The following is a 17,500-nucleotide window of genomic DNA, read 5'->3' as shown; positions in this document are numbered from 1 at the left end:
GCGATTTTTTTTTCTCGTCTCCTGATCACAATTAGACGGGCGCTTCTTCCGAGCTCCGACACGGCCATGCCTCTCTCTCCACTTAGGTTAGGTTAGGTTTCAAAGAGAGTATAATAACTGGAATATGCACCACCAATCATATCACACTTCCAGTCAACTGAGTCCAGAGAGAAAATATACAGACTAAAGTTCCTGAAATGTTACCCCGACCACCATAGGCTTCCCAAGAGCACAGAACAACACACGGTGACCAGGAGGACTGTGTTGGGTTACGATGACGTCACTGGAGGTCAATAATTCCAACTGTTGCCATTGGTTCATTTCTGTTCGAGTATAATTCCCCCTGTTGCCATTGGTCATTTCTGTTCGAGTATTTGCAAGTTTTCTTTTGGCTTGTGCGGGTGTCAGGTTAGAGTGACGTTCTTCTCTGGGCAAAAGAATGAGGTTCGCCTTTTTTGTTTTGTGATTGGTTGTTTCTGTTCAATGAATGTTTGGCTAATAGAATGACAGTCTGTTTACTGAATGTTAAAAAAATGATGCTATTTACAGAATGTTACAAGAATGATACTGTTTACATAATATATTAAAAGAATGACACACATTCATCATTCTTGTAGCATAACGCCAGGGATATTTTGCTCAATATCCTTTATATTCATTTGCGAACCAGAAAATCGAGTTAATAATTCCATATCTCTATTAATTTCCTCTCTAGCCTGAGTCCTAATCACCAAGAGGTTTCCTAACCCTGTCAATATTATTTCCTTATTAACTCATTAAAATAACCACAACAAACTCATTTATTTATTTTTTTTCAATTTTCTTTTCTTTATTCTAGCTTAACATTTCTTTTTCTATTTTTATTTTCTAATTATTCATTCGTGTTTTTTAATTTCCTTCATATAATCACTTCCATTTATCCATTGTTCTTATCACTTTCTCTAATTAATAATACTGTGGCTCATATCGTCATAATTTCCACCTAAATAAGCAAGATTAATCACATGAACACACGCATTGTTAGAGGCAAGAAACATCACCCAAGCGTCGACTTCAAGTGGAGAAAAAAAAACAAAAGCTCCCGAAACTTGTTTACATGTGGTTGCTGTTTCGTACATCTGGCAGTGTGTACAATGAGACGTGCTTGAGGAAAAAAAAAGAAAATCTCTCTCACGGGGGAGGAAAGAGAAACTGTCTTTGTGTCAGTAAGGTGAGACAGGCCTTGTGAGGGAGGGGGCTGGAAAAAATGTCTCTCACGGGGGGAGGGGGAGAGACATTTTCGATGTGTCATAAGAGAGAAAGGCTTTGTGAGGTAGGGAGGGAGGGGGGAGGAAGAGACATTGTTATCGGGGAGGAGAGAAGGCCTAGTCTGTCGGTGTGTCGGGTAAGAGAGAAGGCCTAGTCTGTCGGTGTGTCGGGTAAGAGAGAAGGCCTAGTCTGTCGGTGTGTCGGGTAAGAGAGAAGGCCTAGTCTGCCTAACATGTAAATTGGTGTGAAAAAGAATAATGACCTGACGTTGACCTGGCGTTGACCAACCTGGCGTTGACAGGAGAAGGGGTTAACATGACCTTAGCGTTACGACCTTACATGGCGCGACACTGGTTGTTGTCCTGAATCATTATGCCTCAAATTACAACTGCGTGTGTGTGTGTGTGTGTGTGTGTGTGTGTGTGTGTGTGTGTGTGTGTGTGTGTGTGTGTGTGTGTGTGTGTGTTAAACCTTATTACAACACATCAGCAAAACACAAGTAAACTCTCTCTCTCTCTCTCTCTCTCTCTCTCTCTCTCTCTCTCTCTCTCTCTCTCTCTCTCTCTCTCTCTCTCTCTCTCTCTCTCTCTCACACAATGCAACTCGGCTCCTGCTAACATCTGCACCCGAGTCTCTCAATACCTGCTCCAATATCTCCACTGAAGACTATGAATGGCTCCCCCAGTCTGGCAGGTCTTGATAAATTCCGTTTACAGAGCCATTAACCCCAGCTAGTAGTTAGGGCTAGCGGGATTAATGCAGTTGCTTGCTAGTTCTGTGCACTTCATGAATACAGGATCCGGTTTATGTAAAAGAGATTCCTGGCCACCGCTATGCCTTTAAAACAGGGTTGTGTTTCCAGTTCTGTGTGTTAATTCGTTTTGGGTGTGTAATTAAGGACAGATAGATAGACGGACGGACGGACGGACTGACGGATCCTTTGATATAACGTAACTATTTTTATTTTATACATAAGCAAACTCAGTATTTGAACAGTTGATTTTATTTGTATATTTTATGTTTTTATTTACAAGGACATAATTCTCTGGTCGTGATTTTTGTATGTATGTATGTATGTATGTATGTATGTATGTATGTATGTATGTATGTATGTATGTTTTATACTAAATATCCTACAACAAACACAGACACATCATCCTTTGTCATACTTAGTACAGATTTATACAATGTATTATGCTCTCTGTCACTTGTATAATCACAGTGAATAACTCTTTAACTTTCCTCGTTGTATAACATAAATACACAATTCTCATCTTAGCATTATTTACGTAGCGCTGTTGTTGTTGTTGTTGTGGTTGTTGTTGTGGTTGTTGTTGTGGTTTTTGATGTTGTTGTGGTTGAAGTTGTTGTTGATGTTGTTGATGTTGTTGTTGTGGTTTTTGATGTTGTTGTGGTTGAAGTTGTTGTTGTTGTTGTTGATGTTGTTGTTGTGGTTGTTGTTGTTGTTGATGTTGTTGTTGTGGTTGTTGATGTTGTTGTTGTGGTTGTTGTTGTTGTTGTTGATGTTGTTGTTGTGGTTGTTGATGTTGTTGAAGTTGTTGTTGTGGTTGTTGTTGTTGTTGTTGTTATTTGGGGTTGTTTGTTGTGGTTGAAGTTGTTGTTGTTGTTGTTGTTGATGTTATTTGTTGCTGTAGTTGTTGGAGTTGTGGTTGTTGTTGTTGTTGTTATTATCTAGCTGCATATAATTTTTTCTCAAATATTAAATGTACTGTAAGTATGTTTATGTAGGATTAAAAGTCCTTGTTTAATTGCATTGTGTGTGTATTATTATTGTGTGTGTGTGTGTTAGGGAGGGGTTGGATATAATTACCTCAAGCTTCATTAAATCCTACAAAAACAAATAATGAAAATAAACCCAAAGAAAATAATATATAAACTTTTTTAATTTTTGATTATTTTTATTATTATTTTTTCATAACGCAAAGAAAAAACATCAATGTATTTTTTTAATTGTTGGTTTTATTAATGTTATTGATTTTCTTTCACCATTACGACGCAAAGAAAGATTTTGAGGGGGATAAAAGATATGGGAAAGGGAAGTAGAGGAAAGGGGGAAGAGAATAGACGAGAAGAAGGGAAGGAGGAGGATGGTAGAGGAGTAAGAGGGAAGAGAATGGAGGGTAAGAAGGGGAGGAGGAAGAATACGGGGGAAGGATTGGGAGACGAAGAAGGAGAGGAGAAGGTAGAGGAAAAAAAGATTCTTTATTTATTTTGAGGTGTGGGGAGATAATTCTTCTCTGTCTCGTTTCTTTTGTTTTTGTCTCTTATTTCCTCTTCTTTATGTATCTCTCGTTTTATTTTGTTTTGCCTTTTTCTTTTGTTTCTCTTTGTTTTGTCTTTTTTTATTTATTTCCCTTTGTCTCATTTCTTTTGTTTTTCATTTATTTTGATTTTTTTTTAAATTTCTTTTCTCTTTTTCCTTTATTATTATTTTCTCTTCCTCTCATTTCTCTTGTTTTTGTTGACTGTTCTTCTCTCTTTTATCTCATTTATCTTTTCCACCAAAATATGATAACTATATAAACCAATGAGATGAACAAAAAAGGAGGGACGGAAAATGACAGAAAACAGACAGACAGAGAGAAGCCAGGCATATAAAACAAAACAACAAAACAAAAAGACAAGAGAAGCATAGAGAAAAAATAAAACAGACAGACAGACAGAGACAAGCCAGGCATATAGAGAGGAGAAAAATATAGACAAAAAGGACAGACAGACAGACAGACAGACAGACAGATAGATAAACAGATAGATAGATGTTCCACTATTCAACACCTGACTCACCACTCAACACCTGACCACTCAACACCTGACTCACCACTCAACACCTGACTCACCACCAAACCTGACTCACCACTCAACACCTGACTCACCACTCAACACCTGACTCACCACTCAACACCTGACTCAACTACCCAACACCTGACTCACCACTCAACACCTGACTCACCACTAACACCTGACTCACCACCTAAAACATTCACCAACCTCTCTCTCTCTCTCTCTCTCTCTCTCTCTCTCTCTCTCTCTCTCTCTCTCTCTCTCTCACATATTTTCTCACTCTCACACTAACTCTCTCTCTCACACAAACACTCTCACACACTCTTTCACACTGAATCTATCCCACCCACTCTCACACTCGCTATCACTCTCACACTCGCTGCCCCACTCACTCACTCACTCTTGCTCTCTCTCATTGGACACAGGAACTGGCGGTATGAACAGGAACTGGACAGCCTCTTGTGGAAGATCGATTATAAGGATATTAATGTCAACGAATGGACTCCGAACCACATCCCAGCCCCGAATAAGCTGTCCAGGGTAGGGATCTCTCTCTCTCTCTCTCTCTCTCTCTCTCTCTCTCTCTCTCTCTCTCTCTCTCTCCTCTGTATTACCTGCAAGTTACCTGAGGAGTTTCTGGTCAATATCTGTCTCACTTGATTAATCGCCCTCTACACAATAACGCCAGGTGTTATAATTAAGGTATAAACACCTGTCACACGTGTTGAGTTGTAGAGAGTCACATGTGTTTGTTGGAGTAGTGAGGGGAAGTTTTGGCAGGTGTTAGGGGGATTAAAATACACCTCTTGACTCACACACCTGTTGGACTCACATACCTGTTGGAACACACATCTATAGCGCCACACACCTGTTGGCTCGCAGTCATTATACACCAGTTGCCTTATACACATGTTGGAATACACATATATAGCATCACACACCTGTTAGGTAACTTCACACACCTATTGGCTCACATCACCCACCTGTTAGTTAACACTTGTTGGCTCACATCACACATCTGTTGGATCACACCTGTTGGCTCACATCACACATCTGTTAGTTAACACCTGTTGGCTCACATCACCCACCTGTTGGCTCACACACCTGTTGACTCACACACCTGTTGGCTCACATTACCCACCTGTTGTTAACACCTGTTGGCTCACATCACACACCTGTTGATCACACACCTGTTGGATCACACCTGTTGCTTACATCACCCACCTGTTAGTTAACACCTGTTGGATCACACCTATTGGATCACACACCTGTTGGATCACACACCTGTTGGATCACACACCTGTTGGATCACACACCTGTTGACTCACACGTCTGTAGCGTCACTGTTCTCTGTCTTCCTTAACCCAGGATTATGTGAGACGCCTTCCATCTTTCCCCAGACCCGTCACTTCCTCCCCACCACCACTCAACACCCCAGTTCTCCTGACCACCACTAACACCCCAGCCTTCCTCCCCACACTAACACCCCAGTCTTCCTGACCACCACTAACACCCAGCCTTCCTCCCCACACTAACACCCCAGTCTTCCCGACCACCACTAACACCCCAGCCTTCCTCCCACACTACACCCCAGTCTTCCCTGACCACCACTAACACCCCAGTCTTCCTCCCCACCACCACTAACACCCCAGCCTTCCTCCCACACTAACACCCCAGCCTCTCCCACCACCACTAACACCCCAGCCTCTCCCTCCCCACACCACTACTCCCCAGCCTTCCCTGACCACCACTAACACCCCAGCCTTCCTCCCCACACTAACACCCCAGTCTTCCTGACCACCACTAACACCCCAGCCTTCCTCCCCACACTAACACCCCAGTCTTCCCTCACCACCACTAACACCCCAGCCTTCCTCCCCCACACTAACACCCCAGCTCTTCCTGACCACCACTAACACCCCAGCCTTCCTCCCCACACTAACACCCCAGTCTTCCTGACCACCACTAACACCCCAGCCTTCTCCCCACACACTAACACCCCAGCCTTCCCGACCACCACTAACACCCCAGCTCTTCCTCCCCCTACACACACACCTCCCCAGCCTTCCTGACCACCACTAACACCCCAGCCTTCCTCCCACACTAACACCCCAGTCTTCCCTGACCACCACACTAACACCCCAGCCTTCCTCCCCACACTAACACCCCAGCCTTCCTGACCACCACTAACACCCCAGCCTTCCTCCCCACACCAATACCCCCAGTCTTCCTCACCACCACTAACACCCCAGCCCCCACACTCAACACCCCAGCCTTCCCTGACCACCACTAACACCCCAGCCTTCCTCCCCCACACCTCAATACCCCCAGCCTTCCTGACCCACCACTAACACCCCAGCCTTCCTCCCCCACACTAACACCCCAGTCTTCCTGACCACCACTAACACCCCAGCCTTCCTCCCCACACTAACACCCCAGTCTTCTCCTGACCCACCACTAACACCCCAGCCTTCCTCCCCACACTAACACCCCAGCCTTCCTCCCACCACCACTAACACCCCAGTCTTCCTCCCACCACCACTAACACCAGCCTTCCTGACCACCACACTAACACCCCAGCCTTCCTCCCACACTCAACACCCCAGCCTTCCCTGACCACCACTAACACCCCAGCCTCCCCACACTAACACCCCAGTCTTCCCCACCACCACTAACACCCCAGCCTTCCTCCCACACTAACACCCCCCAGCCTTCCTGACCCACCACCACTAACACCCCAGTCTTCCTCACCACCACTCAACACCCCAGTCTTCCTCCCCACCACCACTAACACCCCAGTCTTCCCTGACCACCACTAACACCCCAGCCTTCCTCCCCACACTAACACCCCAGTCTTCTCCCACCACCACTAACACCCCAGCCTTCCTCCCCCACACCCTAACACCCCAGCCTTCCCCTCACCACCACTAACACCCCAGTCTTCCTCCCACCACCACTAACACCCCAGTCTTCCTCCCACCACCACTAACACCCCAGTCTTCCCTCCACCACCACTAACACCCCAGCCTTCTCCCACCACCACTAACACCCCAGTCTTCCCTACCACCACCAACACCCCAGCCTTCCTCCTCCCACCACCACTAACACCCCAGCCTTCCTCCCACCACCACTAACACCCCAGCCTTCCTCCCACCACCACTAACACCCCAGCCTTCCTCCACCACCACTAACACCCCAGCCTTCCCCACCACCACTAACACCCCAGCCTTCCCACCACACCACTAACACCCCAGTCTTCCTCACCACCACTAACACCCCAGCCTTCCTCCCCACCACCACTAACACCCCAGTCTTCCTCCTACAGGGGCTCTACTCCACCGTCAGGACGAGTCAACTCTCCCTCAGCAGTAATCCTGATATGGACTTCCGCTACGCCAGTGCCTACACTCAGCTTGGCATGTACCGGGGGCGTGTGGTGGCAGTAAAGCAGATCTCCAGCAAGCCTGTCGACGTCACCCGTAGGATCAAAAAGGAGCTGAAAACGGTGAGTAGGATGTGTGTAAGATGTGGTAGGTCCTGTATGGTTCAGTAGGCGTGCAGGCTGTGACCAACTACAGGGAAGGACGAAACATTAAGACAACAAACGTAAAATTAATTGGTTTATTTCATTTCAAACAACTGGTCAGGTCTAGTTGTCTTGTAGGGCATTATTGTATTTACGTCAACTAATTGGACTCCGGGAGCCTAATACCATAATGTTGTGTTTTTATTTCGATATTGAGAGTTATTGAAATAATTGAATGCGAAAAGAACTGTGTGGTTTTCATGTACCAGTCATGTTTAATTCCTGTGTTATCTTTGTCTCACACTTCCATATGAGATGTTTTTTTGACCCTATTGGTATAAGTTGTTTAATATAAAGTAGATCTTGTAACCTAACCTAACCTAACCTAATTAACCTTGTGAAATAAGATCCTTGTTGGACTGTAGCCGTCAAGATGTGTGAAGAACTTAAGTCCAGTTCTGCCGAGTTATACACCGAGCAGGCTGACGTATAAGTGTTCTCATACACAGAACATTAGGCTGTGACTATTGAGGGAGGCTGGTGGCCACGTTGTTAAAAAAAAAAAAGTAGCAGTGGTAGTTGTAGTATATTTTGGTACTTTCTCACTACAAAATACGTATAATCTTCCTTTACTCTATTATATTTAGATCAATTTATTACCACTTACAAACTACAAATTACTTAAAGATCAAATAATTTCACGTCGCCTCACCTCGTAAACATTGTAATTATACCTTAAACAATTTAAATACTTTCTTAACTATCTTTAAAACTAACCAAACTGTCTCCTAGACAAACTATTTAACTAATAGTCAACTAATTACCTTCCTAACTACCCTACTAAACTACCAAATTACCTCCCAAACAACGTAATATAACCCAGATTACCTTTCTAACCACACACCACTAATCCAAGGCCTTTTCTTCCTCATCCTCTTCACAGATTCGGGACCTACGCCACGATAACTTGCTCGGGTTCATTGGCGCGTGTGTCGACCCCCCTAACGTGTGTATAGTGACGGAGTACTGCTCTCGGGGGTCCCTCAAGGTGAGAGTCTGGTTCCTGCGGTAAACAAAACATGAAAAAGATCACAAGCTGGTAACACAAACACCGCCAGGATAAATGGGGAAAACAAACACACGAACAAGGACACAGGGATAAGGAGACACAAATAAAGGCACGGGGATAAGGAGACACACAAATAAGGACACGGGGATAAGGAAACACACAAAACATGTAATAAAACAAATAAACAGAACTAGTAATACCGTAAAATAAGAACCCACACACACACACACACACACACACACACACACACACACACACACACACACATTTAATATAATAATTACCTAAACTTATTTATTTATACATACAGTAATTAATCAGGATTTTTTCTTATTATCTTATTATCTCTTCGACCTTATTTGTCTCTCAGTCTCATTATGTCTTATTTTATCTCTTTCTCTTTAGGACATATTGGAAAACGAAGATGTCAAGCTGGATAATATGTTCATTGCTTCGTTAATTGGCGATATTGTCCAGGTGAGTCACTATGGTTGGTTATATTGTTCAGGTGAGTCACTATGGTTGGTTATATTGTTCAGGTGAGTCACTATGGTTGGTTATATTGTCCAGGTGAGTCACTATGGTTGGTTATATTGTTCAGGTGAGTCACTATGGTTGGTTATATTGTTCAGGTGAGCACTAGTGTATATTGTTCAGTGAGTCACTATGATTGGTTATATTGTTCAGGTGAGTCACTATGATTGGTTATATTGTCCAGGTGAGCCACTATGGTTGGTTATATTGTCCAGGTGAGTCACTATGGTTGGTTATATTGTTCAGGTGAGTCACTATGGTTGGTTATATTGTCCAGGTGAGTCACTATGGTTGGTTATATTGTCCAGGTGAGTCACTATGGTTGGTTATATTGTTCAGGTGAGTCACTATTATTATTATTATTACTATTATTATTATTATTATTATTATTATTATTATTATTATTATTATCGCAATTAGTTATATAATTTTGAAAGTAATGTAATGTCTGTCTATACCAACACTATTTTACACGCGTTAGGTTAGGTCAGGTTAGGTTAGTGATAAGGTGGTTACTCTTCAGGTGAAATAAGCTTGGGCTAATCTTCAGGTAATCGAAAATAGAATTTGTATAATTTGTAAAAGTTCCACTGAGGAAGTAATGGTGACCAGATGAAGCCAACATTAGCGAGAGGCACCGCGTTACCCAAGTGCTCGAGTTGTCACTTGATCTTTATTTCACCCCATTTTTAACCCGCCACTACAAGCCTTCACCAAAACAGTGCCAACTCGACCTTATTTACCACAAAGTTTAAGCCCTTCAAGCCTTCATTAAAGCACACACACACACACACGAGAGAGGAAAAAAAATCGTAATTTGAAAAAAAAAAATCCGAATTGAACATTTCCCCCGAGACAATTTTTCCACGTTATTTTCTCATCATCTTTTATAATCCTAAGATCAAAAGAATACGATTGAGTTAATGATAAATATAATGACGAGCATTAGGAAAAACTTCCACTGAGGTAGACGCCAATCCACCTTGTTTACGTTCAGAGACCTTCAATAGAGTCTATTTTAGCTCGGTAATGATCCCTGACGGAGGAGAGTAAACATAAAAATAATTACACTCCTTTGATAGAAATTTTTAGACAAGTAAATAAAAGTATAAGTAGAGGGAAGGAACGAATAGTTGTCTTAATTTTACTTCATATTTTTCTAGGTTTTATGAGTTAAGACTAGCGTGTGTACTATGTGTTAAACCTGAGTATATATACCGTGTGTTTTATTGCTATATATACTGTAAATATTTATCACAGTAAAGGTAAGGAATTATAAGTGAACGGCCGACAGCGTTATTCTCTCTATCTTTCACTCATTTTAACCCTCTACCCTTCTCTCCCTCCCTCCGTCCCTCCCCTTTCTTATTTTATCTCCCTTATTTTTCCGTTTTCCCTCCATCTCTGTCCCTTTCCCCTTCCGTTCTATGTACTCTCCTTCCTTCCTTCCTTCCTTCCCTTCCTTCGTTTTTCTACCCCACTTATCAGTCTCCCTTGTTCCCTCGCTCTTTCCCTTTTTCCCTCTCATTTTTCTCCTTACCACTCACCCTCCCACTCTTCCTCCCTCTCCCACATGAATGATCTCCCTTTCCTCCCAATCACCCATCCCACCCCTCACTCTCCTTCCCTCTCGCCCACTCTCCCTTCTCTCACCCACCACCCACCCACTCTCCCAAGGCATGGTCTACCTCCATCTCACTTACCATCACCCCTCACTCTCCTACCCTCTCACTCTCTCCCCTCACCCACCCCTCACTCTCCCACCTCACCCACCCCTCACCTCCCTCACCCACCCCTCACTCTCCCTCACTCACCCCCTCACTCACCCCCTCTCACTCACCCCCTCACCCACCCCTCACTCTCCCCTCACCCACCCTCACTCTCCCCTCACTCACCCTCACCCACCCTCACTCTCCCTCATTCACCCCTACTCTCCCTCACTCCCTCCTTCACCTCACCCCTCACTCACCCTCACTCTCCCTCACCTCCCTCACTCACCCTCACCTCCCTCACCACCCCTCACCCACCTCACTCTCTCCTCACTCTCCCTCACCCACCCTCTCCTCACCCCTCCTCCCACCCTCCTCACCCCACTCCCCCACTCTCCCTCACTCACCCTCACTCTCCCCTCCTCTCCCTCCCACTCTCCCCTCACTCACCCCTTACTCTCCCTCTCACTCTCCCCTCCTCCTCCCTCACCCCTCTCCCCTCACCCACTCTCCCCTCCTCTCCCCTCCTCCCTCCCTCTCCCTCCACTCACCTTACTCTCCCTCACCCTCTCCCTCTCTCCCTCCTCTCCCTCCTCTCTCCTCACTCTCCCTCCTCTCCCTCACTCACCCTTATTCTCCCTCACCCTCTCCCTCTCTCCTCCTCACCCTCACTCTCCCTCACTCTCCCTCAGGGCATGGTCTACCTTCATGACTCAGCGGTCAAGTCTCACGGTAACCTTAAGTCTTCCAACTGCCTGGTGGACTCTCGCTGGGTCGTCAAGATAACAGTTCGGACTCCATGAACTCAAGTCCGGTACAGAGAGTACATCTGTAACCGACGCCGGAGAAACCCAGAGAAAGTGTACAGGTTAGTGAAAGTTAGGAGGAGAAACTTTTTTTTGTTAGAAAGTTTAAACGAAAGTTGGGTGAGATTTATTTGTTAGGGACATTAAATGAGAATAGGTGAAAGTTTTATATTTTAGAAAGCGAAAGAGAAAGAAATATTTGGATTTAGAGGAAGATTTATAATACTTTGACAATGTTTTACTCTCTCTCTCTCTCTCTCTCTTTCCGTTTTAAATTCATTTCTAATTCATTATATCTCCTCTCTGTCTGCCTGTTTCTCCTCTTCCATTTGTTGTTGTCTCCTGTCTTCTCCCGTTATTCCTCATTCATCCATTTCCTCTCTTCCTATCTTTGTCACTCACTTCTATCTCCACCTTTTATTCTGCTTCGTCTGTCCACGTTCTATTTTAGTCACTATTGATTCACGGTGTATTATTTTAGTGCGTTCAGAGTGTCATTATTTTCGTCAATGTTATTATTGGTATTATTGTTAGTCGTAGTAGTAGTAGTTTTAGTAGTAGTAGTAGTAGTAGTAGTTTAGTAGTAGTAGTAGTAGTAGTAGTTTTAGTAGTAGTAGTAGTAGTAGTAGTAGTAGTAGTTTTAGTAGTAGTAGTAGTAGTAGTAGTAAACAGTAGTTTTAGTAGAGGAGGTGGGCTCCTCAAACTGGCTAACAACATTACCGATAAGGGCAAAAGGCTTCAGCTTTAATAAACACGACTATACAGGTGCCAGTGCTCTAAGGTAAGGTAGGCCAGTAGAAGGTTTGCCCTCTCAATGCGTCTGTGGCTCATCTTACGACATTGACCAGGCGTTGGTGTGTAGAAGGGGTTTCGTATGCATGAGGCATGAGATTAGGATATCATAGCAAATATACAAAAGGAAATCTGCTGCGACGTCATGATGGAACCGACCCTCCTTCCATCGGACGGTGAGAATCTCCATCACATGACTTCCGACACATCCAACGAAGCCCGTGTGGACGTCAACGCTCAGAGATTCTGGATGCGGGGACAGCGAGCTTCTTTGACATCAGGATATTCGACCCCATGGCTGCATGTCACCGTAACCTATCTCTCGAGGCTGCACACAACAGGAACGAGGACGACAAGAACAGGGAGTAAACGAAGAGAATTCAGAATGTGGAACAAGGAAGCATCACAACCTCTGGCGGGAAGGGACCAAGTGCAAGATGCTGCTACGCCAGACTGGCCGAGGTATTATATGAACATGAACAGCACCCCAGAAATTACGTTGCAGTCTGTTTGAGATGTCGACTGTCCTTCTCTCTCTTGGTCTGCATTGCTTTGCCTCCAGGGAACGAGATCTTCGGCCCTAAAGCCGACAACGGTCACTGATATTGACTATGAGGCAACAGTCACTGATTGCCGCATAGATCTGCGGCTCAACTAACTCAGCTACGGTAGCCACTTTTGTATTAGGATATTTAATATTAAGGTAATAAAATGGTGGCGAAGGTGTGGCTATTTGGGGAGGCTGGAGGCTACGTTTTTGTTATCAAGTGAAAAAATAGTAGTAGTACTAGTAGTAGTAGTGTTAGTATCATTATTATTATTAACATTGCCAGTTATATTATCATTATTATTATTATTATTATTATCATTATTATTATTATTTGTGGTGGTGGTAGTAATAGTAGTATCATTGTCTTAGTGTTTTATTCATTACCTATCATCATCATCATCACCATCATCACCATCATCATCATCATCACCATCATCATCATCATCATCACCACGTGTGTTCCTCCCTCAGAGCTGCTGTACAGAGCGCCAGAGCTGCTAAGGGACTCCTCCTCGCCTCCTGGAGGGACCCAGAAGGCGGACGTGTACTCCTTCGCCATCGTCCTATACGAGGTATCCTTCTGCTGTCATCTTATAAGTATCCTTCCTCTATCATCCTGTATCAGATATCTTTCGTCTGATCATCCTGTAGGAGTCCTTTTGCTGTTATCCTACGTTAAATATGCCTAGCTTATCATAGTGTTAAAATCATCATACAGTTCTGAAACTAAAAAATATATATAATTCACAAAAAATACTGAGAAGGATGATTAAATTTTTTTTTTGGGGGGTGACTAAATGTTTAATTTTGTATATTTACCTGTATATGTCTCAGTTACTATGAGTAGCATTTAATGATTCTTTTGGTCTCTCATTTGTATTGTTTCATCCTTCTCTGAAACTTTCACATCCCATTTCTCACGCTTTCTAACTTTTTTCCCACGCTTATAATTTTTTCACATGCTTGTAATTTTTTCCCACGCTTATAATTTTTTCCCACAAATGTATTTTTTTTTTCACGCCCATAATTTATTCCTCCCACTCCTCCTGCAGGTACACGGGCGCCACGGACCCTGGGGCACCACTGAGCAGAGTCCTGTGTCTATCATTCGTCAGGTGATGGATGGACCTCACCCAGGCTCACCCCCCTTCAGGCAGGTGTTTGTGTCGTGTGTGTGTGTGTGTGTGTGTGTGTGTGTGTGTGTGTGTGTGTGTGCTGGCAAAGAGAGCAGAAGAGAGATAAGTAAGAGAGTGAGAAAGGAGAAAAGAAAAGAGATGAGAGACAGGAATGATTTTAACATGTGTGTGTGTGTGTGTGTGTGTGTGTGGCGACCGCCCTACTGCATATAGAATTCTCACAGAGGGAAAAGTGTTCTCTCTCTCTCTCTCTCTCTCTCTCTCTCTCTCTCACAGAGGAAAAGTGTTCTCTCTCTCTCTCTCTCTCTCTCTCTCTCTCTCTCTCTCTCTCTCTCTCGTCTTCCTTGCAACTCTAAAAAATATATGATAAAAAAATATGACAGTGAATATAAATCGGAGAAAATAATATCAATCACATATTCAATCAATCAAGGTGTCAGTTACAGGTTCTGAGGGTTGGCGACCACAGCCCTCTCACCCAAAATATTTTCACACTGTATTTTAATCTGTCATGACATCAGAGTCAATAACTTTCAATTTCATATACAGGTATTCATTTTAAACTCAGCCTTCCCCTGGTCTTCCTACCCCTTGATAATATTAAAGTTAAGAAAAATACTATATTGGGTAGAAATAATAATTATAATAATAGTAATAATAATAATAATAATAATAATAATAATAATAATAATAATAATAATAATAATAATAATAATACCGACAAGTAGAAATAATAATAACAAAATAAATAGTAAATATAACAACGATGACAATAACAACAAATATAATATAAAATAACAACAAAAACACCGAGCAAAAATAACAATAATAACAATAACAATAGGTTGAGACAGCAAACAATAACAGTCACACTAACTAAAAACTAAACACAATAATAATAGATAACCTAAGCTAACCTAACTTAACCTCTTGCCTGTAGGGAGAGAGATAGGGCGTATCAAGTTAAGAAACTGTCTCCTCCTCCTATTACCCACTCCTCTTTCATTACTTCTAGGAATCGTTGTAAGGCTATTCTTCGTAGGGCCAAGTGGAATGTTATAAAAAGAAAGACCGCTGTCCTGACTAACTCTTCTTCTAGTTAATCCTTCTGGTCCTTAACCAAAAACAAATGTAATAACTTCTGCACTCCTCCTTTCCTCCTCTCTTCCGACCTGATAACTCTATAGCCAACTCTCCCCTTGATAAAGCCAATCTCTTTGGCACCTTATTCTCCTTAGACGATTCCAACTCTATCCCTCCTACTCCTGGTCCTTCTACTGAACCTTTGCACTTTCCTATAATCTCCACTCGTAGGGTTGTTGGTGTGTTATCCAGGTTGGATGTGACTAAGGCGCATGTACCGGAGGGAATACCCCACTCGTGTTCTGGCGGAGTGAGCTGAAATTCTAGCCCCTGTGCTTGCTCGCCTCTTTCACCTTTGCCTCAAAATCCAAACTTTTCCTTCCTCTTGGAAGCAGGCCTCGGTTCAGCCCATCCCGAACATGGGTGATCATTCCAATCCCTCTAACTATCACCCCATTGCTCTAACTTCATCCCTCTCTAAGATTTTGGAAACTATCTTAAACTCTCATTTTCTCCTTCACCTTGAACGTTTTGAAGGCGAGATCTGCTGGTGATCTGTTCTCCTACTGCACCCATCTTTGGTCATCCTCTCTTAGGGATTATGGGGAACTTTCGTCGTGGTCCTCGACATCTCCAAAGCATTTGACAGGGTATGACACAAGTCTTTGCTTTCTAAACTTCCCTCTTATGGTTTCTCTCCCCCACTTTGTTCTATAATTTCTAGCTTCCTTAAGAACCGATCCATTGCACTTGCTGTCAAGGGATCTCTCTCTCTATCTTTCTCTACCAATAGTGGTGTCCCACAGGGTTCTGTTCTTTCACCTACTCTTTTCCTTCTTTGTATGAATGATTTACTTCACTCTTCTTCACATTTTTCTGTTCTCCCTAATTCCAAAACTAGATCTGTTTCTAGAGCTGATATGGTTTTATCTATCAATGGGAAGGTAGAAACTTGGTTAAATTCAAGAGTAATAAAACACAGTATTTACCAATTACACTTTCCAAAACAGAAGATCTCCTACCAATCATATTTCAGGATGCAATCATTCTGCCAAATTCTAAAATTATATATGCTAGGTCTCACCATTTCCGCTAATATCTCATGGAAGCCACACATCCTCAACATTGGTAAAGCTGCCTCCCGAAAGCTGGGAATGCTGTACAGATGCCATAGCTACTTCACTCCTGAGCAGTTGCTTCAGGTTTATAAGGGATTCAATCGTCCTAACTTAGAGTACTGCTCTCATATCTGGGGTGGCTCTTCTTCTGTCCATCTGTTTGATAGGGTGGAATCAAAGGAATTCTGTCCAATTAACTCTCCTCCTTTAGTTGATAATCTTTCTTCCGTTTCTCTTCGCTGCAATGTTGCTTCACTCTCTTTAACGGGTAATGTTCGGTGGATTTGGCATCCTGTGTACTGCCGGCAAGGCCGTCGGCTCGTCTTGCCCGCGGTGCCCACCGTTTCTCTGTGGATGTCGGTCACACTAGAATAACCCGTTATAGTACCTCCTTCTTTCCTCACACAGCCAAACTGTGGAATGCTCTGCCTTCTTCTATTTCCATACTCTTACAATCTGTCACACTTAAAAAAAAATGGTTTTCCGGCATCTTCGTGGTGTAGATTAATATAGACCTTTTCTCTTCTTTTTTTTTTTTACTCTTACTTTTTCGCCCCCCAGGCCCCGTTGTGGTTCGATAACCTGTGGCCGGGTGGGCTATTCCCCGTAAAAACTAGAAACAATACACAATAATAATAGACCAAGAAAAACTAACCTAACCTAACCAGTGCCAATAACAAATTTAATAAGAATCCTAAACTAACACGGGAACTTGTTTACATCCGAGGCGCCCTTAGTCCACCCGGCTGAGAATGGGGACCTGACTTTAGTTGAGGAGTTAGAGGCGGTCTAGTGCGGTGCCGGCTACTACTCCTTACAGGTCTGTCAGGCATATGGAAACAACTTTCTTTTCCTTCATTAGCATGAGAGTGAGTGAGGGAAAGTGAGAGAGAAAGAGAGAATGAGAGAGAGAGAGAGAGAGAGAGAGAGAGAGAGAGAGAGAGAGAGAGAGAGAGAGAGAGAGAGAGAGAGAGAGAAATGAACAGGAAAAAAGTGTAAGGGAAAAACAAAGAGACATAGAAGTAGTGAAAAAATGGAGACGAAAGAAACAAGACAAAGAAAGGGAGAATAAACATGTAGGAGAGAGGCAAATGGAAATAATAGAATGGGGGAGAGAAATAACGAGA

General features: G+C 43.3%; 1 protein-coding gene across 1 annotated transcript in view; it reads left to right on the top strand.

The window, feature by feature from the left end:
* LOC121872434 (guanylate cyclase 32E-like) overlaps positions 1-17,500 on the top strand; it is a 120,185-nt gene that overhangs the window by 86,751 nt on the left and 15,934 nt on the right. The window contains 8 exon segments of the mRNA XM_042375192.1: positions 4,476-4,590; positions 7,376-7,555; positions 8,520-8,624; positions 9,051-9,122; positions 11,581-11,672; positions 11,674-11,756; positions 13,508-13,608; positions 14,089-14,189. Of these exon segments, the coding sequence (XP_042231126.1) occupies positions 4,476-4,590; positions 7,376-7,555; positions 8,520-8,624; positions 9,051-9,122; positions 11,581-11,672; positions 11,674-11,756; positions 13,508-13,608; positions 14,089-14,189 (849 nt within the window).

This window comes from Homarus americanus, unplaced genomic scaffold (genome assembly GCF_018991925.1).
Source record: "Homarus americanus isolate GMGI-L3 unplaced genomic scaffold, GMGI_Hamer_2.0 scaffold11302, whole genome shotgun sequence".
Classification (NCBI taxonomy): domain Eukaryota; kingdom Metazoa; phylum Arthropoda; class Malacostraca; order Decapoda; family Nephropidae; genus Homarus; species Homarus americanus.
This window is presented reverse-complemented; position numbering and strand designations above follow the sequence as displayed.